At 42.6% G+C, this 26,274-nt stretch overlaps 2 protein-coding genes across 7 annotated transcripts; one reads left to right on the top strand and one right to left on the bottom strand.

The window, feature by feature from the left end:
* Nucleotides 1-215: 215 nt before the first annotated feature.
* PLCXD1 (phosphatidylinositol specific phospholipase C X domain containing 1) lies at nt 216-14,669 on the top strand. 5 transcript variants are annotated; one of them, XM_077927557.1, is made up of 9 exons: nt 216-442; nt 1,328-1,427; nt 2,718-2,881; nt 4,557-4,704; nt 5,722-5,858; nt 6,069-6,197; nt 10,642-10,797; nt 12,222-12,405; nt 13,142-14,669. In XM_077927557.1, the coding sequence occupies exons 4-9, from the start codon at nt 4,590-4,592 to the stop codon at nt 13,375-13,377; spliced, it is 957 nt and encodes a 318-aa protein (XP_077783683.1). In that variant the 5' UTR covers nt 216-442; nt 1,328-1,427; nt 2,718-2,881; nt 4,557-4,589; the 3' UTR covers nt 13,378-14,669. The 5 variants fall into 5 exon arrangements, with proteins under 5 accessions (XP_077783683.1, XP_077783682.1, XP_077783684.1 ...); XM_077927556.1 differs by lacking the exon at nt 1,328-1,427; XM_077927558.1 differs by having other exon boundaries at nt 1,328-2,881; nt 4,569-4,704.
* On the bottom strand, nt 14,441-26,170 carry GTPBP6 (GTP binding protein 6). Of its 2 annotated transcripts, none has more exons than XM_028727796.2 (10): nt 25,733-26,170; nt 25,036-25,173; nt 24,270-24,340; nt 23,019-23,149; nt 21,681-21,751; nt 20,091-20,249; nt 18,981-19,189; nt 17,617-17,765; nt 16,435-16,587; nt 14,441-15,109 (listed from the first exon to the last, which is right to left on the bottom strand). In XM_028727796.2, exons 1-10 carry the CDS (start codon nt 26,082-26,084, stop codon nt 14,965-14,967), a joined length of 1,578 nt encoding a protein of 525 aa, XP_028583629.2. In that variant the 5' UTR covers nt 26,085-26,170; the 3' UTR covers nt 14,441-14,964. The 2 variants fall into 2 exon arrangements, with proteins under 2 accessions (XP_028583629.2, XP_028583630.2); XM_028727797.2 differs by having other exon boundaries at nt 25,695-25,902.
* Nucleotides 26,171-26,274: the final 104 nt, after the last annotated feature.

Raw genomic sequence — 26,274 nt, 5'->3', positions numbered from 1 at the left:
GTCTCTCGGCGCTTCTTCTGCCTCTCTCACCCACCCGCAATTCTGCTTCCGCGCTTTCATAACAAAGCCCTGATTTTGCAGTTTCAGGTTTTGCTGCTCCTCGTCCCGCCCCAAATTCGGCTGCCCCCCCCCCCCACGCAAGAGGCGGGGCGTTGGCGACAAGGACCAATCCCGGGGCTTGCATGCAAATCGAGGCCAGCGTGTGTTTGTTTTCATTTCCCGGTGCAGCGGCTTTTGGGAAAAGGCGAGTGTTGGGTCCAGAATCTGAGCGGGCCCGGATTGAGAGAGGAAGCGAAGCGAGGCTCTGCTGTTGCTGAGAGGAACGGGCAGCTGCGACCCCTACGCTGTGGAATTGCGTGCTGTGGAAAGCCAAATGTGACACGCGACAGGGAGATTTTTGAATAATGTTTCCTGGAACGGGATCTTTCTGATTCTTCCTCAAGTAAGTTAACAGTTTTTCTTTGCAGTTTTTCTTTTTTAAAAAATAAAATAAAATTATTTGATGCCTCCCGTCTCCGCTTTGCGCGCGACCAACGATGCAATCCTGTGCAGTCTTGTTTACTCTCGAAAGTGTGACTAGGACTGCAACTTAAATATTTTCCCACAGCTGAATGTAGGGCATGTCCCGCGTCTCTAAGCAACCGGTTTTTTAACTGTGCCGCCACAACAGTAATAAAGTCTAACTGATAAACATCCGTCCCCATTGTTATATAGGACTTTCCCATTCAGTTTTTAGTAGCATAACGTAATCTAGGTGCGCTCTCTCTCTCTCTGTGTGTGTGAGAGAAAACTTGGATTATTTACAGACAATACCAATGCCCCGTTGAAATATTATGCGCAAAATAACTTCCCAGGTGTCTGTGGGGGGCGGGGAGGACGATCTACAAACGCATTAAATAAGAATTTTTACATGAAATTTTGTATTGGGTCTGAAATCCGTGCCCCCCCCCCCCCCCCCCCCGCGTCTGTGAGCCTTTCAGTTCATCAGAGTTCGGTTGCTGAACTCTAAAAAGAAGTGCAAGATGGGGACTGTGAAATTGTGGACTTTGTGTTTTATGGATTGCTGATGTGTTCAAAACAAGTGGCATCCACAAATTCCAAAAAATGCTTAGGGATGGTTCATACTTCACCAAAATATGAAATATCAGACTGAAATATGACTAAATGAGGCAATGTGTATCATATAAGTACATTTATTGGATTGCAAAGATAGAAGAGTTGAATGTATACTTCATGACAAATACAGAAAGATCCAGAATAAGGTACATGTTGCATTAAATGCAGTTACATATTTAATATGTCTGGCTTCTTTTTTGTTAACTTGCAGGCACAGAGGAGCAGAGGGAGGGGAAGATTAAACCTTTTCCTTTGTACTCCAGGTCCAACTAAAATTGTCCCTCAAGCTGGGATTTGCTGTAGGACAGAAGGTGCTGTTGGTGAAACCATGCATTTATTGTAACATGCAGTTCAGCCTTGAACGTACAAGTTTTTAGGTCAAGTATGGGGAACTGGTGTATTTCCAGATGTTGTTGGACTCCAACTCCCATCAGCCCCAGCCAGCATGGACAGCAGTTAGGAATGATGGGAAGTGAAGTCCAATAATACCTGGAGGGCTACAGGTTCTCCTTACCTGTTTAGAACTTTTCTCAAACATATGCACTGTAATTATGCAATTTTATGGTACAGTCATATAGCTTGAAGTATGATGTATAAATATAACAAATTAGAATATGAGTTAGCATCTCACATGGAATTCCTCGCAATAATGACCGTAAGCTAGAGGTTCCTTTACACATCAGGAACCTGTTGCTATTGCACATGAGGATCTTCTCACTAAACAGGCATTTGTTTGGTTTAGCAGATACTGTTACTACTGATCACCTGAATAGATGGGTGATCTAGAATAGAGATGGTGAGAATTCTGCCATCGAATGAATGGTGCTCTAACATCTTTTTTTTGTTAGGGAGAAAATTGGTTTGTTCTGACATTATTATTATTATTATGCATTTTTTCCTGGCTTATAAGGTTCCTTAGGAGATTATGCCAGAGCTGTAGAAGCTTTAGCGTTACTGATTGGTAATTTATGTGTGGGAACAACTGACCTACTTAGGAAAACAATAGATAAGGAACGGCAGAAGGGATTTTACAAAAAAATAGGTTAATAGCCCAGTAGGAAATAAATCAGGTTGTGGCTGTCACGATCTCCTGTAGTCAGGCAATATTGGCCGCTATATATGGGGCAGATTAGGATGTGTTTGTATAGAGTCTAATCTGTGTTGTGCTCCCTGATGTTCCTAATTCTTGCCAAATAACGTATACATGGATTAATTTTGCCCAAATGACATCTGTTGTTATGTTGGGATTTTGTTGTATTATATCATGGACTGGCTGGATGCAGAGGAGTGTTGGGGGGCACCAGCTCGGGAACCCTCAAGAAACCCCTGGGGAAGAAGTCTCAGAGGCCAGGGGACTGGTAGTGGGACGATGGGTGAGAGGTCAGAGGGAGAAGAGGGAGCAGACTGGGAGGAAGAGGAGGTGTCAGAAGCTGAAGAGGCAACAGGGTTTAGTGAGCAGGGAGTGGCTGTGGCAGAGAGCAGTCCAGATTAAGAGACAGGAGAGGAGGAGGGCCAGGAGATGGAGATGAGGCAGGCTGCTGAAGAATCCAGGGGGTCTCCCTCTCCTGTTGTGACCAACTCCCCCCACCCCGGTCTCACAGAACACACAAAGAAATGAAGAGGGTGGAGCAATGAGAGACAAGATTATGAAGCCTCAGTCTGCTGGGGAAGAAACTGGGGGAAGAGCCTTAGAGAGTGGTGGGAAGGCTCTCACAACTGCCTCTTTGGGGCAAGACCTACTCGGAAGGATTGCTGTGACCACTAGGTATGCACTGTTTTGGTTTCGTTGAATAAAGAGTTAACTTCAATGACAGTGGTGGTGGTGTTGTTTTATTGCTGACCTATTCCTGACTCCAGCTTTTGACATATTGCATCTTTTGCAGTTCATGTAGTAAAATAGATTGATGGATTTGGGATGGGTATAGACCAGTGTTTCCCAGCCTTGGGTCTCCAGCTGCTTTTGGACTACAACTCCCATCATCCCTAGCTAGCAAGACCAGTGGTCAGGGATGATGGGAACTGTAGTCTGGAAACAGCTGGAGACCTAATGTTGGGAAACACTGGTATAGACTATCAATTTTATCAATATTATTTTCTAGCATATCAAACGTGAATGACTTACTCAAAATGTATTTTGGTTTTGGACCAAGATTCTTCTTTCCACCACACCCCTTCGGCTATTTGACATAATTTTGATTGCAATCCTATATCAATTTGTCTGGGAGTCTGTTGAGCACAGTGGACCTTACTTCTGAGTAAGCATGCAAAGAATTGCACTGTTGATCTTGGTTTGTGGATGGCAGACTGTTCTTCCTAGTTACCTGTGTAAATGGTTGGGATTTTAGACATGGTAAAAAGAAGAAGTGCAGATGCCTTTTAAAACAAATTCCTGAAAACTGATTTTACAGTTCTTTGGGAAGTATATCCAAAACCATTGATATGCACTTTCAGGACAGGAAAAGGTAATTTGATTGGTTTATCTGCAAAGTGAAGGGGAAAAAAGATGAATTCAGACAACCATATCCCCCCCCCCCCTTCTGACTTTTGCAGTATCTAAGTACTGGGACTCAAACATAACCAGGTCATCTAAATGGGTCTTTGAAGTAGTGGACAACATAATACTTAGATGTTTTCAAATGCATTCTGACTTTAGGACACTATCATTTGTTAGATCCTTCCCAGTACCATTGGATTCCAAAGGCAGCTACAAAAGTCATCACATTAAGGGAAGAACCCAATTGTCTGAATCTATTATTGGGTATAGGCCTCTTTTAGATGGGTTGCTTTAATCCCATGCATATGCTTTAGGAGCAGTGATGCATATGGTGACTAGTGCCACTCACAGGTGAATTGACCTGGTGCCTGTAGGTCAGTTACCCAGTTCTGCCCTATTTGCCATGACTCAAAAAAAGGCGGTGATGAATTGTGCTGATGCATATCATTCCACCCACTGTCACAGCCCTTAGGCTGGTGCAATATAAATGGCTGCCTTGGAGGGCAGTTTATGACAGGTACGAAGGGTGCAACAAAGGCTTGATGTGCGATTTTTTGTCTAGTACATTAGTGCCCTCCAGGTATTTTAGATGGCAAGTATCTAAGGGATAGCTCATTCGGTAGAGCATGAGATTCTTAAGTCTCAGGATTATGGGTTGAAGCCGCACGTTAGGCGAAAGATTCCTGCACTGCAGGGGATTGGATTAGATGACATTTGTGGTCCCTTCCAACTCTACAATTGCAGAGTTTGACTAAATTAGTCTTTGCTCTGATTCAGCACAGTAATTCTTACATTCTCATCTTAGAGTATTGTTATTAGTTTGTGGGTGCAAGACACCTATAATTCCTGAATTTAGTAAGTGTTAGAATTTAATCAGTGCCACAACTGTACTGTGCAATGAGAAGGTCGTACCGACGGGGCAGACTTAACTTCTCATTTTGTTCAGCTTCTTTTATAGAACATCACGCAAAAGGGGAAAATGAAGGGACGTTCAAAGAAGAAATCTGTTCACTTGTACAGTGACGGCGGCCAATGGATGTCTAATTTGCCGGAATGTCTCTGGGGCATTCCTCTCTCTAATTTGTCACTTCCAGGTAAATAGCACCAGCTTTTCAGTTTCCTATTACACTTAGATTTGGATAGGCTATGCTCTGTAGCATCTGTGCACTCCCACAAATGCAATATCAACATGTGTAGACCACATTTTGGAAATAGTTCTGGAGTGAGCTTCTTCCTGTCATGTTGACTGATGTTTTGGTGTCAGACAACTCAGTCAAGGAGCAGGCCCAACACCAAATCTCATCGACAAAATCTAATAGATGTAAGCCATATTGTTGGGGTATGTGTAAAAGGTAAAGGTAAAGGGACCCCTGACCATTAGGTCTAGTCATGGCCGACTCTGGGATTGCGGTGCTCATCTCGCTTTATTGGCTGAGGGAGCCGGTGTACAGCTTCTGGGTCATGTGGCCAGCATGACTATGCCACTTCTGGCAAACCAGAGCAGCGCACGGAAATGCCGTTTACCTTCCCACTGGAGTGGTACCTATTTATCTACTTGCATTTTGACTTGCTTTCGAACTGCTAGGTTGGCAGGAGCAGGGACCGAGCAATGGGAGCTCACCCCGTTGTGAGGATTCGAACCACCGACCTTCTGATCGGCAAGTCCTAGGCTCTGTGGTTTAACCCACAGTGCCACCCACGTCCCCTTGGGGTATGTGTAGTTTGCCCAAATTGTATCAAGAGGGTGGTTAGGAAATCCTAACTTAAAGCTTCTTGCTGAGGGAAAAGCATTAGCCAGGAATGATTTTCCTTTTTTGCCAGCCCTCCAGAAACAACAACCTTGGGAGGTTGTGTGATGGCTCAGAATCAGACATCACATGGATCATGCTTTTCAACCCAGTCTCTCAGCCTCTAAGAAACTTGATGAAAGGGTTTGCACTGAGCTGGGATTTGATACCCGCTTTTCCCCACTGATAGATCTTTTTGCAATCATGTGCTTAGGGTAGGAATTGTGTGTAAAGCCACATGGTTTTAGAGATGAAGTTTTGTGCAGAGGGTAAGATTTGTCAAATGATTGGAAGTAGATTGACTTTACATTTTTATTTCAATAGGAAGTCATGATGCTATGACTTATTGCTTGGATAAGGACTCGGAAGTGAGCATAAATGAATCCAAGTTGCTGCAGTTTATGGACAAGCATATGCACAGCATAGTACACCCAATTATTTTGAGGTGGTCTATAACACAGGTAAGCAGTTCTCAAACTTTCTGGTTCCTATGTCTTATTACTGAAGCTTGCTTTTTCAACAGTTAGCATGCTCACTCTGCTGTAAGGGCCATATGAGATGTACCATCCCACAGCTCCTGCAAGGAGAAATAGAATAAATGTGCCTGATGAATTAAAAATGTTGAGGTTTGTGCTAAGCAATTTAACAGCACTTTGTTTTTAACTTGACAGGTGCTGACTCTGTCAGAGCAACTGGATGCTGGAATAAGGTATTTTGACCTGAGGATTGCTCACAAGCCTGATGAACCTTCCATGAAATTGCACTTTGTTCATATGCTCTACACAACAGCAGTTGTAGAGGTACAGTTTTGCTTTGATAGCACTGAAGTATTTATTATTTCATATTATCATGGGATTTATTACCTGCCTTTCACCCTAAGGTCCCAGGGAGGACTTAAAACACAACATCACAACACAATTTAAAAAAGAGTTTAGGACAACTTACTGTAGTTACTTATACAGTCATACCTCATGTTACGTTTGCTTCAGGTTGAGCGTTTTCAGGTTGCGTCCCGCGGCGACCCAGAAGTACCAGAATGGGTTACTTCCGGGTTTCGCCGCTTGCGCATGCGCAGATGCGCAAAATGACATCACACGCATGTGTAGAAGCGGTGAATCGTGACCCGCGCGTGCACAGACACGGGTTGCGTTCTTTTCAGGTTGTGAACGGGCCTCTGGAATGGATCCTGTTCGCAACCAGAGGTACCACTGTAATGATCTAGCTCCCCTAGATGTTGTACTCCCAACTCTCATCAGCCTCATCCATTGGTCAGGGATGATGGAAGCTGTAGCCCAATGTTTGGAGGGTTGCAGGTCTCCCAGCCCTGATCTAACTACTATTTAAGTAATATGGGGAATGTGACAACCCCTTTCTGGTGCAGGATGAAAAAGCTTCATGTATGCCTCAATGTCTCATCTGTAACAGCCTTGTGTGGGGGCATGTCCCATTTGAGGAAAAGGAATTCCATCAGTTTTACCATTGGCTTTTGGAACTATCAGGCTGTGTACTGGATCAGGCAGGTGCCAGGTAATTTGCCTGATTTTGCAGCCAGTGCAGAGAGTACTGACCCCTATGATCCTGCAAACAGCGCTGCAACTAGACATCCCATGCATACTAAGCAGGACTAGTTGGTCAGGCCATTTGCATTTTGTGTGCATGTATACGTATGCATGGTTGCCATGGCTGTACCATGTCCTGTTGGCAGAGAAAGCACCACATCTGTACCAGGTGAATCAGAAACTTCACTTATGTGCTCCCAGGGCTTGGTATGGGTGCTGGCTCACTACAGACCAAGGTCTGTTTGTGCGAGCAGGGAATACGCTACCTTCCTACGGTCCAGATCATGGTCACTGATGCCATGATTTTCATTACAGAGTGCAATGGATCTGTATTGGAATGGAAGTTATTGAATGCCATTATGGCCTGGAAAAGATGTTAATTCTCCCCTCCTTTTTTTGTATCAAATGATCTTTAGTGTCAAAGTTCAAGGAGATGCTCCTTCAAGTCTGTAGTGTGGAAATATAGAACTAAGGACTTATTGGGATGTTCTTCTGCATACGTCCTGTCGGAATGAAAAGGGCGCTGCTTAAGCACATCTGTGTTTTACATGCATCCCGTTCAGTGGAGCTTGTCTAGAAAAAATCCAAGGTCCTTGATGACTTTACCACAATATTAAAGTTTAAAACCAACATGCATGATTACGATTCTTTATTAAATTTATATCCTTCCCTTCCTCCCAAAGGAGCCCAGGGTGGCCTTGAGGACTGAAGGCATGTTAAAGTCAGAGAGCCTTCAATATCCAGCTTGGGTATTTTGTATTCATTCTGTAGCAATGGCCCTGTTCAGAAAAAAACCAGCAGTGCTTTATTTCCATTAAAATCTACAAACTTGCCCCATTGTTTCGATCTTGTCTGTGCATGTCTCTTTTTTTCTGGATTGGGGCTGTTGCAATTCATTTGCAAGAATCTTGGTAGCTGTGAAGATGCAGTTGACTGGAATATTGGCTAGTGTTATGCTGTTTTATAAATATCATAAGGATAGATCCAGACTAAGTTACTTTTGCTTAGCTCCCACTGAATGGGATTTAAGTTAAGGCACAGCTAACTTGTTAGATTAGGGACGCGGGTGGCGCTGTGGGTAAAAGCCTCAGTGCCTAGGACTTGCCGATCGAAAGGTCGGTGGTTCGAATCCCCGCGGCGGGGTGAGCTCCCGTCTTTCGGTCCCAGCTCCTGCCCACCTAGCAGTTCGAAAGCAAGTAGATAAATAGGGACCGCTTACTAGCAGGAAGGTAAACGGTGTTCCGTGTGCTGCGCTGGCTCGCCAGATGCAGCTTGTCACGCTGGCCACGTGACCCGGAAGTGTCTGCGGACAGCGCTGGCTCCCGGCCTCTTGAGTGAGATGAGCGCAAAACCCTAGAGTCTGGCAAGACTGGCCCGTACGGGCAGGGGTACCTTTACCTTTACCTTTAACTTGTTAGATTATTGAAGCTAACCTAACCAAATGTGTTATGGCTAGAAAGCGCAGCTCTCAAAAAGCCTTTTTCTCAGGCGTCCACCATTTCAATAAGACCCAAAACTTAGACTTACTAAAGATTCAGCAATTACCATGTTGACTCAGGTATAACATAGCAATTCCCTGTGATGTCTGGCTTTCATATTTTAATCTGTTTGAAGATTATTAGGATTCCACAGCAGGCTAAGTAACAATTACAGCAGACAAACATTACTAACCCTAAGTGTTCAAAATATGAATCAGCTTCTCAGAATTGCCTGACTGGCTTTGCAAAGCATGAATTAAAACACACTTCTGCTTCTCTTTTATTGGCCTTCTAGTTTCCAAGAGGTTGGAACAGATTGTTTTTCAAAATACTGAGATCCTGGTGTACCTAGATTTCCAAGAATAATAGATATGCAGACTGTGGTTCAAAACAAACTCTGGTCAGTTTTAGAACAAACCAACTTCAAGCCACAGTGTCTGAAGCTAACAAGTTTGCTTTATGTGGCAATCTCTGGTCCAAATTCCTTCTCCTGGCTGTCCAGAAGGAAAGCAAAGAATGTGTGAGCCCAAGACTTCCTGGTGCGTGTAGTGCTAAAACATGGTTTACCAATTAAGTGAGAACTAGACAATTGTGTTTGCTAGATATTTGGGTGCACTGGCCTTTATAGAGATTTCTGTACACACAGAAGCTTCCTCTGTGTTTTGTTTCTTTTTTTAATGAGCCAGGGAGCACACCACATGGACAGAAAAGGAATTCTGGTGCATACAGCCTTTCCCTTCCATGTAGAGGAGAGGTGGGGAAACCACAGCTTGAGGACGGCATGCAGCCTCCAGCCTCGCCCAGTGTGGTCCTGACACGTCTCCCCAGAATATCCTGTAGCTCACTTTGATCAAGTGCCGCCCAGCATGGAAGGAAAAGCAAGTTGCAAGTGGAGAAACATATTGATTTCTGTCTTTGTGGCTCACTTTCCTTCCCAGTTAGGCTAGAGAAAAAGAAGTCTCTGTAGATGGGTACACTCAAGAATCTTTGGATCACACCTTATGTATCTAATTAATCAGATCCTTTTTTTAAATTATTAAATCAAATGGCCCATTAATTCTGCCTACTATGTGATGAATGTTCTGGGGTTTTTTTTTTGTATTGTATTTGACCTGTGATAACTTCAGGTTCCTAATTATAACACTACCATATTTATTGGAAAATAATGATTGAGCAACCCACCCCTAAGTTGATTGCTCTGTTATGTGTGCCAAATGGATTTGATGTCAATAGGATTTGAGACTATGCAGCAGATGTTAATATGAGCCTTTTAAACCAAAAGGCCTTCTGAGCTAGGATACCTCTTCTGTTTTGGTTTGTGGGGTTTTTTTTTTGGCATACGCAATGCAGGAACTTCAACTTAATCATACATGACAGATGGCCACCCAACCTCTGCTTAAAAACCTCCACCTCTCGTGGGAGTCTGTTCCACTGTTGAACAACTCTTCCTGTCAGACAGTAATGCAAACAGGGCAGAAATACTCTGCTGTGTCATAAGGACAGGTTACTTGCCACTTAGACTTGAAAATTAAAGTCGAGATTTTCAAGATCCCACAATTTAGTCAAGATTATTCTATAGTTGCAATTACATCAAGTGTTTTTTTTGTTTTTTTTTAGCTGTCTTTACTGTAGACAAGGTAAAGGTAAAGGACCCCTGGGCAGTTAAGTCCTGTCAAAGGTGACTATGGGGTGTGGTGCTCATCTCGCTTTACAGGCCGAGGGAGCCAGCGTTTGTCCACAGACAGCTTTCCGGGTCATGTGGCCAGCATGACTAAACCGCTTATGGCACAATGGAACATTGTGGCAGAAGCCAGAGCACATGGAAATGCCGTTTACCTTCCTGCCACAGTGGTGCCTATTTATCTACTTGCGCTGGTATACTTTTGAACTGCTAGGTTGGCAGATGCTGGGACAGAACAACAGGGGCTCAAACCCGTCACATGGATTCAAACCGCCGACCTTCTGATCGGCAAACCCACGTCCCTGCATACTGTAGATAATATACTCAGCTTGTGTTAGCTAACATATGTCAAACAGGAAACGGTGTAAAAAAAAATTCCAATCCTGCACAATTAACATCACTGTATCTGTAGTATGCAACTTAGTGTCACTTGCGAAATTAATCAATTACAGGTTGCTGTTCGTTTCAGTTTCCTTGTAGCACTTAGCAGCTATTTATTTTACTTGTTTCATGTTGGCTTTTGCAGGATGTCCTGTGGGATATTTTACGATGGTTGAGAAACCACCCCTGGGAGGTTGTCGTTCTAGCTTTCAGAAATTTTGATGGATTAGATGAGGACCATCACCGCCATTTGGTTTCCCGCACAAAGGAGATCTTCAGTGGCAAACTGTGTCCCAGAAATGTAAGTTGCTTGGAATGTTTGGTTGTGAAGTTTCAAGATTGTAGAAGCCTTATTCACACTGGCCTGTTCAGGATGATACACTGAAATAAATAGGATTGCTCATGTACATATCCTCAAACTATGCTCTAATTGAATGAGATTCTGTACATATTAATATCAGTACCCACATCCTTTTTGGTCAATAGGATTTCAAAAGATGCCCTGTGATTCAATGGCAATAGTGTTTAATTTCTTAAAATGAAAAAAGAAGTGTTGAGACTTGAGGCGCACTATCCAGTTGGTGGATACAGACTGAAGCTAGTTAAAATGGAAAGGAACTCTTTGTCCACTAACATTTTTCCACGACTCTTCGTCTGCTAACATTTTTGAAAACAGATTCCAGAGCGCAACCTTAGCACAAATTAAATTATGCTTTGCTATTACTGACATTACTAAGATGTTAAATGTTTCGGCATGTAAACATGTTGACGTAGTTAATTCCTTAAAGGTGTGCTACATTAAAAAAAGAAAGAAGCTGCAAAACAATAATGGCAACTTACATGGTTGCATCTAATTAAGTTCTACCCTGCATAGACCCATTGAAAGTGATGGATCTAATTTTGTCATGTGGCTTAATTTCAATGAGCCTGCGAGTAAAACACAGGATACAAGACCTAATCTACCCTCCCAAAATGAGCACCAATCATCTCCTGGCTGAAGTAAGCTTTTTCCAGGTTTGGTGGGAGTGTTCAGTATCTGGTCAAATGTAAAACATATCACTGAATAGTTGCTCCATTGATAGCAATGGGATTTACTCGCAGGCAGTACCACAGACAATTCTGTAGCCTGCTCCACATGGGTGTATGGATAATGAATTGGGGGTGCCAACTTGAATAAAATATGGGGGCGGAGGAAGAGGCAGGTAAGCCCTGCCCTACATAATTGATCACATAATGCAGCACATTTACACTATTTGTATACCAATGCCCATTAACTTTGGACCCCCCCTTCGAATATTTTATTGGGGTGGAGGGTGCTGAAGGGACCTCAGTCCCTAGGAGTTGGCTCCTGTATAGTGAATTGTGCTGTGATTTTTTTAAAAAACGTACTTAAGTAGGAAAGGAAGAAAGGTCCTTTGGTTTTTGAATAGACCCCAGTCCTAAGTTAGTGGATGGGCATCAAACTAGCAATGGTTATATTAAAAGTACATAGTCCATGGAAGGGGGTGCAGGAAGAGAGTCTCCATGCATTCAGTGGCTTTATCCTCAAAAGTGTCTTCCAATCCACTTGCAGCCATCTTACTGTCATATATTTTGCTATACAATTAGGGAACTATAGGAAGTATGACTTGGAACTTGAGGTTCCACAGAGCTGCCTTGAACTTGATCCTCATCCTTCCTGTTGAGCAACATGAATTCAGTATGTGGACTTCCCTTATCTTTCAGGTCACTCCGACCCTACGGAGCATGTGGTCCTCTGGCTACCAGGTTATTGTGTCTTATGACGATCCAGGACAAGTGACAAAGCACTGTGAGCTGTGGCCCGCGATTCCCTACTGGTGGGGAAATAAAACAACAGCGGCAGAGCTTATCCGTTACATGGAGATGAGGAAAAAGAATGGTCGCCCAGGTAATTGCTGCCTTTTGATCTCCCAAATGGCCAGCTGGCTGGGGCTGATGGGGGTTGGAATCCAAATTCTGCAGATGGGAGGCGGAGTGCTTGGGTCCAGGAGAAAGGGTAGCTTACCACTGAGCAGAATTGCTCATGGGCAGGCAACTTGATTTTCTCTTCTGAGAAGCAAGATGTGCTCATCCATGTCAGTTCTGCTCTTAAGTGCCCATCTCTGGTACTTGAAATGAAAATCTAGAAAAAATCTAGAAAAAAATGAAGATCAACTGCTGAGTTAAGAGCCACAGTCTGTACTCAGCTGCACTGTAGGGCACATCCCCATACCTTTTAAATTTGTGTTTTAGTCCATGGAACTAAACTCTTCTTTTTTAGCTGGGTGGCCTTTTAGAATGATTTTATGCTCCTTGTGTTGGTTTTATGTGGATTTTATATTGAGCGTTTTGTTTTGTTTTTCATCAGATACAGTAAAACAATCGTCTAAATTTTGTGAACTACGCAGATATGTGGTCAGTGGGGTGGTCTACTAGATGGATAAATAAATGGCAAAAGTAGTATCTGGCTTGCTCTCTGTGGTTTGTGAATGCAGCAGAACCAACATAGTGGTAGAAAGGGAGCAAGTCTTCCTTGCTAAAATAAATAACGACACTCTATGCTGGTGCAGAAAACACGTATCTAAAAGGGGATAAAATCGCAGGAATTTCAGCTAGCAATTCTCTTTTTTCTTTTCCCCCTACAGCGGGATTATTTGTTGCAGGAATCAACCTCACTGGAGATTTAGGTTATATTCTCGCACATCTACGTGGATCTGTTAAGAAAATGACTCTTCCTGCCCTTCCATTCCTAAATCAGTGGGTTAAAAAACAGCGCCCTGGATCCAAGAAAGACTGTATCAACATAATTGCTGGAGACTTCATAGAAAAAAATAACTTTGTGGAAAACGTGATAGGCCTTAATAGAAAATTTTTAAAATAGCATTGCAGCTTGGATGGATGCTTGGGTTAACTCCTAGCATGCTATCTCAAAAAAGAGGAGAAAAAAGAAGAAGAAATATAAACCATAAATAACCCACCTACCTCACAGGAATGTTCTGAAGATTTTTCTTGCAGCTAGGATATGGATAAACCGAAGGTGGCTCCATGAAGTTCATGGAAATTTCTATGAAAAGACCCAGTTTTTCTGGGAAGCATTTAGTGCAGTAATTGCACTATACTAATATACAATCTCCCAAAGCCCTGCTCGAAAAGATCTGTGCATTCCAATCTACCAGGGGATATATTACTGTGAAACATTGAGTGTTTGGGACAGGCATCCGGCAACCACAGGCAGAGCAGCATTCTATGCTGTTGTGATCTGGGAGAATATGGGTGATACAAAAATGGAAAACCAGGAATGCAGGCTCCCACAGTTAAGGAATTGGCTTATCTTGAAAGCTGTTAAAGGACGTGCGCACAAAGAAGTAATAATGACAGTGCAGCTTTTCTTCTTGGTTCGAAAGCCAAGATGTATCAAGTTCCCAAAAGGCTGCATGCTAAGTGAGACAGCGACTCTTGATTGCGTGCTCAGCTACACTAAGTCTGTAAAATTCTGCAGGGTTACCAAATTCATCAAGGCTTATTTATGTAAAAATAAGGAATGTGATTGAAGTTCATGGTTTAGGGACCACTAGGAACCACTAGCAACACTAGGAAGACAGAAGTGCCTGGCGTGCTCTGGTCCATGGGGTCACAAAGAGTCGGACATGACTAAACAACAACAACAAGGAACAAAATGTTTAGCTAGAGCATCATGTTTACCATGGTAGGCAACAGGAAGGGGAATATTCGTTCCAAAAGCAAACCTTAGGCAGTCATACTGAATAAATAAGAGCACTGGACTTCAACCACTATGTAGCAGCGTTACAGAAAAAGCTAATCTACTTCTATGAAGGGTATAAGAAAGGAACAGCAGCAGAAAGGCTGACCAATGTATTTCAGAATCCCTAGTCAGCGTTAACAGTTCTAAGTGTACATTGAAAAAAATAGAGCTACAATCAAGCTTCCCCTCAAGGCATTAAATATTTATTTTTGTTAAAGGAGGGGAGCCCAGGCCTGTAATATAAAACTTTGGGACTTTTCTTCTCCAAATAAGTAAGTACTTTTTAACAAAGTGTCAGGAATTGTAATACATAAGTTAGAGCAGCATTAGCAGTCTGGAAAATCACAGCAACTTTTCTGATAAAACAACATTCACTTTGATTAAAAATTAGCTTTCTGACTGATAACAAACCCTGCATACAAGCAATTGAATAGATCTGCCACTTTGCCAAGAATGGGTGGTTTTATGCAATTCCCTGTAAACTGAAAGTGTTGCAACTTTCTCATGACATTTTCACAAATACGTTTCTTCAGCAATTCAAGGCAAGCAGTTCCTGGTCTGTCTGAAGCAAACAGGATGAAGGTCTATATTCTAGCAAAGCACTCTCTCTCTCTCTCTCTCTCTCTCTGTGTGTGTGTGTGTGTGTATTTAACAGCTATGCAATACCTAATAATCAGAGATTCTCTGCAAAGATAATTTATCTTGTTAACTGCAAGAGGAATAACTTGATCGAGGAAACAGTCTTTTGTATTTGCCCAAAGTGGAATTGTTTATGATCACCTTCACGTTGGCTGTACCATCTTCAGGAACAACATCCACATCTTGCACTGTCGCTTCTTTGTAGAGCCAACTAGAAAGGCAGAAAACAGTGAGTGCCTTATAGACATTGGCTGTATGCAGACAAAAACCAATCTCTGGAGTATTAGGAACACTGTGTGCTTATGCACTCACTCCTACCCTTGCATGCTCAGATTAATAAGCAAATGCTCCAAATCAGGATTGCCATTCACTTTGCACGATACTCGTAAATACTTCACGTGAGGTGGGCACAGGAAGGAGGTAGGGTAGGGCTGAGGGTTCCCTAACCCAATATGAAGAATAAGAACTCCTTAGCTCCCTTCTACAGTGGTACCTCGGGTTACATATGCTTCAGGTTACATAAGCTTCAGGTTAAAGACTCCCCTAACCCAGAAATAATACCTCGGGTTAAGAACTTTGCTTCAGAGGTGATGGGATTTTTCGGAACTAGCCGACCTGACTGGAAGAGTCCGTGACCAGAAGGAGGAGGAGAATCAGGAAGAATGGACGAAATTTAATGACTATTTAGTTAAATACGCTAAGTTAAATTAATTGGAAAAAGCTTGCAATTACCAGATAGGCTTAGGATTTAAATATGTAATGTGATGAATTAATATGTTTAATGCTGAACTGGTAAGAAAGAAAGATGTTAAGTGATTAAGTTAAGTTTATAAGAATTTTGATTTGGAAAACCGTTATAATGATTTGCACTGAAATTCAACTGGGGGATACGAGGAAGTCACTTAACAATGTTAATAAGATTAGTTTTAATAAGGTTATGATTAATGTTTGTTTGTTTGTTTGTTTGTGTGTTTATAATTTTGTGAAAATAAAAAAAAGGGGAAAAAAGAACTTTGCTTCAGGATGAGAACAGAAATCGTGCTCTGGTGGCAGCAGCGGGAGGCCCTGTTAGCTAAAGTGGTGCTTCAGGTTAAGAACAGTTTCAGGTTAAGAACAGACCTCCGGAACGAATTAAGTACTTAACCCGAGGTACCACTGTACATTGAAACAAAGCAGTTCTGTGACTGCAGTCTAGACAGTCGATGGGAAGCATTGGTGATGTGTTCTGTAGTAGTAGCAGCAGCATGATTACAAGTCAACGGCCTGGTGGCACCCAAGGACATATTTCACCACACTCAAGGTCAAGAAAGCTAACCAACACACCAAGAAGGGAACCCTTTCAGCTTTAACTGTTACAACAGAACCAACAGAACACAGGCAAGTTGTGGGTTTGGCAAGGAAAATGAAGCTTTTTTTAAAGATGTGCTAAAACTTTGCTGTGGCGAAAGACCTAAAAGCTATCTGCGTTTGATGAAAAAGATCCTCGATACAAATTTCCTCTACAACAAACACCCCGCAACCAGTAAGTAGCCTTACCTGAGCTGAGGTCCAGATAGATCAATTTTAATTGTCATAATGTTTTTCCCAGTTACTTTCAAAACTCTGCTGTCTATTTCCTTTTTTAATTCTTCTAAACCATGCCCGAGGAGAGCAGAAACTGCCATTGCATCTGACTCAGCCGGATGATACCTCGAAGAAAGCAGAGGTCAGAAAGTCAGGTCTTGGCAGCAGGAAACAATATAGTTGATACAGTGTGTTTTGTTGCTGTGGGCCTAAGAATGTTTCAGACATATTAAGATGATGCTCATGTTTTGATTCCATTCTATGTAAGAACAACATTCTGGAATTAAGCTCCAAGATCATTTTGTTTGGGGAAAATTCAAGAGTATCAGGATCAGAAGAATGGTAAAATTTGGGTATAAAATCAAACTTGATCATGCATGTGGTTGACTCCGGTTCCTACCACTATCTAGTATCAAAAATATTGAAGTAAATGCAAGGTTCTTTCGCTCTTAAACCAATCACATAGCTCAGGTGCTACATCTGTCTTCACCGTAAATGTAGTACAAATTACTTTTTTCTTCATTATGGTCTTCTGTAAGTGCAACTTTTCAATTCCCAAAGTGTTGCATGCTTCTGAGCCTCTTTAAAAGCAAGCAGCTCTTTTGAGGGTTGTAAATATTAAATGGTTTATTTCTATTTTATTGACATTTATAAACGAAGAAACTCATAAACCAGTCAATCCAGTTTAAAGGACACAACATAATTTATATTTAAATAACGTTTAAAACTGAGGAAATCAATAAAACACAAATTGTTGTGCGCTGGATTCCACCTAGCAGTCATTTGCCGTTGTGAGTTAGAGAAAATGTCTCAATTTTTGGCCATGCTGGGTGGAATCCAACCATCCGCTCTGCATTCATGGAAGGCCTTTTGACTCGGCAGAAGCCTCTGCTAACCCCTGTAGCCCTCCAGAGAGTGGAAGGATTTTCCAGACCAGTGTGGAGGTGTCTGATGGATCAAAAGCCCTTCCATGAGTGCCAAGGATTCCACCCACTGACTTTTGGCTCTTGTCCAGGTTGACAGGGCTGTGGCGTTTTGCCAGCAATGCAGAAAATGAATCTGGCACATTGCAGCTCATTGCAATACTCTAGTTTAACTTGATTAAGAACTGAGATAGCCGGGAGATATAGACAATAACATTCTGTTACCTCTTACCTATTTATCAAATCCACTTTATTGTGAACTTCAATAATTGACTCCAGTAGGTGGCTGGGAAGATTAAGCTTCCTGAGAACCGACAGTACGCTTTCCTTCTGGAGGTTGCTTTCTGGATGGCTAACATCCCGCACGTGTACGATTAAATCCTAGTAACAAATAATATGCATGCCCCAAAACGGTGCTGAGTTATTTGACTTTTAAAAGAGAGCTGTAAGAGAGAAGGATAGTGTTTCATACTGCTATTTGATGAGGTACAAAACTGAACTCTAGGTGAAGTATTATTTGGCTAATTTCTAGAGTGCCTGTTTACTTTCCTAAGAAGTAGAAATTGCTTTCATCTCTAGCATATATTAACATTAACTATAGACCCTAAGCAATTTGACCTTCTCCTAAGGCTAGAGGTGGAAGTCCTTGGAACAACAGAGGAAAAATAGACCAGGAAAAAGAAACTTTTGAAAAAGCTAAACGGATGCCTCCAACCAGATAACCAGATAAAACTGAACCAAAACCACACCCATGTAAAGCTCCTTTCGTCAAATTCTCTTGCATCACTCTGTAGTATTTAAGATATGTGAAACAAATGAGGGCTTAAAATAAACCTATTTCTGAGACAGACCCAAGAAGGTTGAAGTTAGCAAGCAGTTCAGCATATCTAGGTTGTTTTTGGAAATCAATGTAAGAATCAATGTAAGAACTATTACGGGGGTTGGGTGAGTTGCCCCCCTTAGGTTTGATATTTTGCTAAACAGATTAAAAACTTAGTATCTAAAGTCCTCACTTATGACAATAAAGGTAAAGGACCCCTGACAGTGAAGTCCAGTCGTGAACGACACAGGTTGCGGCGCTCATCTTGCTTTATTGACCAAGGGAGCTGACGTTTGTCTGCAGACAGCCCCCCCCCCCCCCGGTCAAGTGGCCAGCATGACTAAACTGCTTCTGGTGAAACCAGAGTAGCGCATGGAAACACCATTTACCTTCTTGCTGGAGCAGTACCTATTTATCTACTTGCACTTTGACTTGCTTTTGAACTGCTAGGTTGGCAGGAGCAGGGACCAAGCAACGGGAGCTCACCTCGTCACAAAGATTCGAACTGCCAACCTTCCAATTGGCAAGCCCTAGGCTTAGTGGTTTAGACCACAGTGCCACCCGCGTCCCCACTTATGACAATGTCCAATACAAATTGAGCGCAGTATGTTGCAGTCCTCAACTCTTCCTGTAGGTTAGTTAAACAGAAGCCTATAAATTCCTCAGAAACAAGTGCTAGTATCCAGGGGACCAGTATTTGCACCCACCTAAAGAGTAATTTCTCCCAAATTGGCTTTTAGGCTCCATATCTGTTGAACGGTGGTGGTTGTACTTACTGAGCAGGCTACATCTTCTAACGTAGCTGAAAACGATTCCACGAGGTCATGGGGCAGCTGAGACAGAAATCCAATCGTGTCAACATACAGGACGGTCAGACATGATGGCAGGAGGCCAGCATGGGCTGTAATGTCCAATGTTGCAAAGAGCTGATCTTGAGGCTGCAGTGCTGAATCCCCAGTAAGGGCCTTGATTAGAGTGGTTTTACCTAACAGAAAGTAAGGAAGGAAGGGAAAGCTGAACCAGCCACAATTATAAAGGGGGGGGGGGAAGTTAATGGGATGGAGACTTGTCATTTATAGAAGCACAAAACCAGCCACCATTTCAATACTATTTTATAATCTATATGTCGGTGCACGTCAGTGTGTTACGGACAGGTGTTCAGGAGATCATGATCCGTCAGGTTTCATTTGACCAGAAGGAAGTGTGCCTGTGAGTCTTTATATGACTTGTAGGGGGTTCCAGGTTCCGAGTCCCTTCCCTTCCCTTCCCCAAAGAAAGCTATGGAGCTAAGTGTGCAGCACCTTTCTGTGAAATGAGCCAGCCTGGCTGCTTCCACCTGTCAGCATTTGCAGCCAAGGAGTGAAATCAGAGCTGCGATTGATGAGAGGGTTGTTTCAACACCAGTAACAGGAAACCCCGAGGTCCTAAACAGCTTGTATTTCCCCTTTAGTGCACTTTCGCTGCTTCTGTCTTATTTTCTAGTGGTCCTTGAAATCTCTGCAGTTTTCAATTCTTTTTCTCCTACATATCAGGCTCCACCTATCTTGTGGTGGGATCTGCTACTCCTTGTAAGTTATTTTCTGAAATAATACCACACAATAAACACAGATGGGTGTTCAGGAATCCCCTTCCACACATGTCAAATGCAAAATGTGAAAACTTTGCAAAGAGGCTTAGGCACTAGCATTTATCAAGGATTTTAGCTATGCGGGAAGCCCTACTAAGTAACAAAAAAGCACTTTGTTTTCTTGAGAAGAACTGGCATGGATACATGTTACAGTCCAAGAATTAATACTTCCTTACACAAAGCTCTCTTCACATTTACATGAATTTCCGGCAAGTACTTAAATACTAGCAACATAAGCATTTGTGGTGCTGTTCCCTACCACAATTAGTGTAGCCCATTACTGAAATAGTAGGAAACTCTGACTTTCTTCTTTGACTTCTGAGTAAGCGCCTTTTTCTTCTAAGCCTCTCTAGTGCTTTTCGAATTTTTAGTTCCTTTTCTTTTAAGAGGCGAAGTTGCACTTCCATGAACGTTTCACCTGAAAAGCAAGTAGCAGCAAAGCAAAAATCACCCATTTGGAACACATGAGGGAAACAAGGATGACACCAAAGATTAAGTCTTTGCAAAATTATTATTTAAAAAAAATAATCACACAACAGTAAAAATAAATGCTGGAAACAATCCAAAAAGTCATGTATCATTTTTGTTAAAATATAACAGTTTCCATCATCAGTAATGCTAATATAAAGAATTTTAATATACACTGGAACCTCGGGTTACGTTACCCTCGGGTAATGTAAACTTCGGGTTGCGAAAGTGGCAAACCCGGAAGTGTTTCGCCACTCGCACATGCGCAGAAGTGGTCTACTGCTGCACGCACATGCGCAGAAGAGGTCTCTCCGGTTGAGAAAACTTTGGGCCGGACCTCTGGAATGGACCCCGTTCACAACCGGAGGTACCACTGTATATGAAAATAAAATTTTGGAAGGGATATGAAGGATTCAGCAGTTGGTGGAACACAATAAAAAGTGTGTATAGAGTGGTAACTAGTTATGAACTTAATTCATTCCGGAGTTCCATTCTTAACCTGAAACTGTTCTTAACCTGAGGTACCACTTTAGCTAATGGGGCCTCCTGCTGCCGCCGCGCGATTTCTGTTCTCATCCTGAGGTAAAATTCTTAATCCGAGGTACTACTTCCGGGTTAGTGGAGTCTGTAACCCGAAGTGTTTGTAACCTGAGGTACCACTGTATTGCTTAGATGTATAGAACATTGAACATGACTGCCACACCTGCCTATTGCAGCTAGAATAGTCTTTAACCTTGAACATACTAGCACAGGCATGCCTTTTTCAGGAAAGATCTGTAAAAATGATGCCAGACTCCCTTTTATTCTTACCCCAGTTCTCACATAATGCTAAGCCAAATCATGAGTAGGCAAGTATGTGGGTATTCAGAGCAGACATCACACCTGCATCATTCCTCCAGCTACTGTCCTGCTACCTGGAGCTAAGCCATGGTTTTGGCTTGACATTATTTCTGAACCCAAGGTCATGGTAAACAAAGAGCCACAGGTAAGCCAAGAAAAAAAGCTTGGCTTTAGCTCATGCTTTGTCAGGACACAAACCATGAGTTGGATTTGGCTGCAACGCCAAACCAAACCACAGCTTATCTCCAGGTAGCATGGCAACAGCAGAATTGGAGGAAGAGCAAGGCAGCAGCAATTCATGCTTAGCTATGGTATAGATTTGCATTATGTGCTAACCAGGCCACAGATTTTCCTGGAGAATCCACAGAACCAAGTCTAAGCGAACGTGTTTCATCTGCATGGCTCTAAAGGAATCATTACAAGAACAGTTCCATAAAGACAAACTGCTTGTGAGTGGTAATCAGTGTTTGCATCAAAGCCCTTGATTGCAATAGTGATGGAGTTTTTTTTACTATTAATTTCCACAATAAATGCAGCCTACCTGAACCCATAATGTATCTTGAGCCACCTCTCTGCTGATCCAACCGATTGACATCATTTCTTACATTGGTCCTGAGGGATAAAAAAATTAATATGCCTTTCAGTGGCCATAAAAGTCTATTGACAGTTAAGTTACAATGGATGCAACTCAAATAAAATTAGTTGAAAACAATGCAAGAAGTTAGTTGGAGTTAAAGTAAATACCATTGCTTTTAATGAGACCTAAAGCACAAGCCTTGGGATGTGGGTGGCGCTGTGGGTTAAACCACAGAGCCTAGGACTTGCTGATCAGAAGGTCGGCGGTTCGAATCCCCGCGACAGGGTGAGCTCCCGTTGCTCGGCCCCAGCTCCTGCCAACCTAGTAGTTTGAAAGCACACCAGTGCAAGTAGATAAATAGGTACCGCTCCGGCGGGAAGGTAAACGGCGTTTCCGTGCACTGCTCTGGTTTGCCAGAAAAGGCTTAGTCATGCTGGTCACATGACCTGGAAGCTGTACGCCGGCTCCATCGGCCAATAAAGCGAGATGAGCGCCACAACCCCAGAGTCGGCCACGACTGGATCTAATGGTCAGGAGTCCCTTTACCTTTAAAGCACAAGCCTATACATGCCTAGCCAGAAGTTAAACCCCACTGAGTTTGACAGTACCTGCTCCCAGCTAAGTTGGCATAGGACTGTAATCTTACACATAATTAACATTAGCTAAGATCAGGGCCAGTCTGTGATTCTTTCTGATCGTTTAAACATACAGTAATACTTGCACTGGCAAAGAAATCTGTTTTATGGTACTATGCTGGACTTTTAAACCGATGGTGCTTTCACACATAAAAAAGTATGTTAAGGGTCTATCAGAACTTCTGAAAACTACATACACAGCCCTGAAAGGAGATGAAGTGCTGAATAAGCACTCATAAAAAATTGTAATGATAAAAAAAAAAATCCATGTATATATTTTTACCAAAAAAAGGTAACTGCAAAATAGCTTTTAAAAACTTCTTAATTTGATCTAAAGCTGCTTTTATATGTTGTAAGCTGCCATGTTATATTTTATAATTTTTTCAAATAAAACAAACCAGTCTCCCAGTTTGGTGTTCTATTGATATTTCAGACTACAACTCCTATCAGCTTCAGCCAACATGGTCTGTTGTAGCTGTAGCTGATGGGAATTGTAGTTCCAAACATCTGGAGGGCACCAGGTTGGGAAAGACTGATCTAGGCTTTGTAATGTAGTTAACTACATCTATCAGTATATTACACAAGAGGCAAGTCAATTTTAAGTTATCTGAAAGTGTTTCTGCTTGCTGTTCAGATACTAACATGAAATGTGCACTGCTTTAAGTACCTTAGAAGTGGGATTTCAGCCAATGCTATCTGGAGCTTTGCCTCTTTCGTTCGAGCATTGCAGCGGAAAATATGAAGGACGACTGTGTATCTGTCAAAGACCTTCACTTGCCAGGCTTCTTCAAGTTCTTTCTTTTAAAAGATAAAATAAACTGAAGGTTTTTATATTGCCTGCGAATTTGATGGAATTCAGAATTTTAACAATGTACTGCTGTAAAATTAGCATCTAATGGCTTTAAGGACTTGATTGTAAAACCTATCAGAACAGCTCACGCCACTGAAAGTGGCAAAAGCAAAACCTCGTGCTTCATTTCCTGCATATTTATAGCCCTCTGATAAAGAAGATGTGACTCCTGGAATGGGGATGGACCAAGTAGCCCCATCCCATAGACTTCATGCCAACAACACAACTATCGGTACCAACAGACCCTTCACACATACAGCTGTACATGCAAAGGCTTCTATGTGACCTGGAAACTGAACTGCACAGGCTTCTGGAGTGCAAAGAAGCCTTTGTGCATACAACTGTATGTGCAAAGTTTCTATCAGCACACAGTCATGATGTTAAGGCAAAGGCATGGGAGTGAGGTCTATGTATCCCTGGTCCTCTGCTGTTGTACCCCTGGTCCTCTGCTGGACAACACAGGAGCAATATATTCTGAAGAAGGCTCTATGCTCCATAAGCCTTTCTAGACATGGTTTCACCTACACCCAAGTCACCACCTATGATGAGTTTCCTCTTCTCTGGCATAGCATGTGTGAATATGTACCATACCACCGGGCACTATTGCATTGTGAGTTTCCCTGCTCCCACCAGCAGCTGGTACCTAGTGGAGTGGATTGAGTAAACTACTGCATTACAACATTGTGTGGTCTGTATTTATGTTACAGAGGGGAAATGTCATCACAAGGAAGTATTTGAGGTGCAAGTAAGAGAATGCCTAGTCCAGTTTTTCATGTGTATATTACAAACTGATGCATGAAAAGGCAATAACACATGGAATATGGAAACATATTTAGGTAAATTTTAGTGATGTTTAGCCATGAAGCAAACATCATACTCTGTCATAGTCCAATCCTATGCAGGTTTACTTAGCCCGTTCAACAGCAAGCGGCTACTGGACTTCTGGACTACTACTAAATCAATGATTTATGCAGATTCTTAGCTACATTCACACTATATCAATATAATAAAAATATTCCAGAACAACGAAGGAAGACTTGTTAGCTTAGATATAAAACTTTGGATTACCTTTGTTAGAGGAGAAAGCCTTTCGACATTTACAAAGACAGATGATATGTGTGGCAGTCCTTTAATCTTATCTAAAAGAAAAGTATTGAGATACATAATTTTGTAACATATTGACTTTTTTTTTTAAAGTGAAATAGTAGCCCTGCATTTTAGGCATTTCTCAAGGATTGGCAGGGCAGGCACCCACTCCCTCCCCCGTGTCCTACAAATACTCATCAATCACATTCCTAGGGACAATTCACACCCTCAGGTAAGGCAAGAGTTTCAGCATCAGTCATTTGCTAAGAAAACATCTGACTCACTCTTGCACATGGCCAGATTATAGCATTATACTTGAACTACTACCAGTATCTGATGTTGGATTAATGTATATGGATATTAATCTGTTTCCCCAATTTGGGTGTGTTAGAAAACAACAAAAGTGCAACAGCTGGTGCATGAGGGAAAGGGGTAAGCGGGTAGTACACATGCAGAAAGCTTGCTCAGAGTTTAATAAGCCGCAGGTTTATTACCAGTCCATTATGTACAATTGTTATTATTTATTATAGCAAACCTAAACATTTCACTGAAACAGTCACAGTGAAATATTTCAAAGTTATAGCCATTCAACCCCCCCCCCCGATTTAGAGCATGTGGTATTTAAATTAGTATATAAATCTTATGGTTGGATACCATGGGGTTTTGTTTCATTTTATTAAAATGATAATGTGAAGCATTAAAGGAGAAAAGAAAAAAGCTTCAAAGCTTCCTACAGGTATCGTCTTACCAGTCAGAAGCTGAAAATTCCCTTTGCCAAAGATAAATTTCTTGTCAGGAACTTTTGTAGAAAGGATTATTTTATCTACAACTGTCCAGTTCTGTATGGTGTTTATGAGAGCAGCAGCCTCAGCTAGTTGTAGTTCAGCTGTCAGTTGGGAGAGAAAAATGATACAAATACAGTTCTAGTCACATAATAACATCCATTTTCAACATCTGTTTATCCATAAACACAGTTATAATGCAAATTACATCTACGAAATGAAATCTTGGAATGTTAACCCCTTTCATGCTAGAGGCAATGTCACGTCTAGAGATGGAGACACCAGTCTGTTTCTGTTCCAAGTCAGTTTCACATGTGCTCAAAGTCCCATGAACCCGTGCAGAAGTCACCCCAAATTCAGTTTAATGCACGTCACCGTAACAGTATTATTAACAATAATTGCATCTATACCCCTCCTTTTTCCCTATGGAGCTCAATGTGGTGTGCATGGATGTCCGCCGCCCCCCAATCTCATTTAATCCCCTGAGAAGTAGGTTAGGCTGAGAGGCAGCTGACTTGTGATGACTTGGGCTGGTTTCCATGCCTGGTGCCAACACCGTTACTCCATGTGCGAGTGCAACACACAGGAGGACAAGCTGGGCGCATCTGCGTTGCAGACACACCACCTTTCTTGTGTGTCTGTGCCTGACGTCTGGCATCACACCTGTGGTCAGCTGCGGCTTGCCTGGCCCCCATTTCACAGCTGGATGAACAATAAACACTTTCTGGGCGTCAAGAGGGAGAGTGGGCAGGCTCGGTTCCAGCAGATCTTCATCTATGTCCAGCCCGTCCTCATCTTCCTCCTCGTCGCCCCCTGCTCCGCAGCTGCTCCGGTTGCCGTCCCAACCCCTCCTTCCCTTAGCAGGCCCATGGCCAGACTCCGGGAGCCGATAGCTGGCGCCAGTGGCGTGCCAAAACCTGACCGGAGCGGGCGCTAAACGCCCAGCCGGGGGGAGAGGAATAGCGACGCGCAACTTCTGCAGCAGCTGCCGCCACCGAAGACTCACGAGGACCATGGCGAGCGCGTGTGTGTAACACCCATTAAGTCCCCCCAGTCGCGATTTGTCCGTCCCTCAAAACACGCCCCGTTGGGTCCATCACCGGTTGGAACAGAGCCGGGCGCAAAGCCCAGCCCCCTCCTCCAGCTCCGCCCACCGCCAACCCGGAGCAGAAGCAGTTGCCATGAGAGGGGCGGGGCTTGAAGGA

The sequence above is a fragment of the Podarcis muralis genome, chromosome 4 (genome assembly GCF_964188315.1).
Source record: "Podarcis muralis chromosome 4, rPodMur119.hap1.1, whole genome shotgun sequence".
Classification (NCBI taxonomy): domain Eukaryota; kingdom Metazoa; phylum Chordata; class Lepidosauria; order Squamata; family Lacertidae; genus Podarcis; species Podarcis muralis.
Note: the sequence above shows the minus strand (reverse complement) of the source record. Positions and strands in the feature narration are given on the sequence as shown.

Coding starts and splice junctions, on each gene's coding strand:
- GTPBP6 (XM_028727796.2), bottom strand. CDS start 26,084: ATGGTCCTCGTGAGTCTTCGGTGGCGGCAGCTGCTGCAGAAGTTGCGC. Junction 21,752..23,018: donor GCTGAAATCCCACTTCTAAG/GTACTTAAAGCA, acceptor TTTATCCCTCAG/GACCAATGTAAGAAATGATG. Junction 17,766..18,980: donor TAGAAGATGTAGCCTGCTCA/GTAAGTACAACC, acceptor ATTTGTTACTAG/GATTTAATCGTACACGTGCG.
- PLCXD1 (XM_077927559.1), top strand. CDS start 4,590: ATGAAGGGACGTTCAAAGAAGAAATCTGTTCACTTGTACAGTGACGGC. Junction 5,859..6,068: donor TGAGGTGGTCTATAACACAG/GTAAGCAGTTCT, acceptor TTAACTTGACAG/GTGCTGACTCTGTCAGAGCA. Junction 6,198..10,641: donor ACACAACAGCAGTTGTAGAG/GTACAGTTTTGC, acceptor TGGCTTTTGCAG/GATGTCCTGTGGGATATTTT.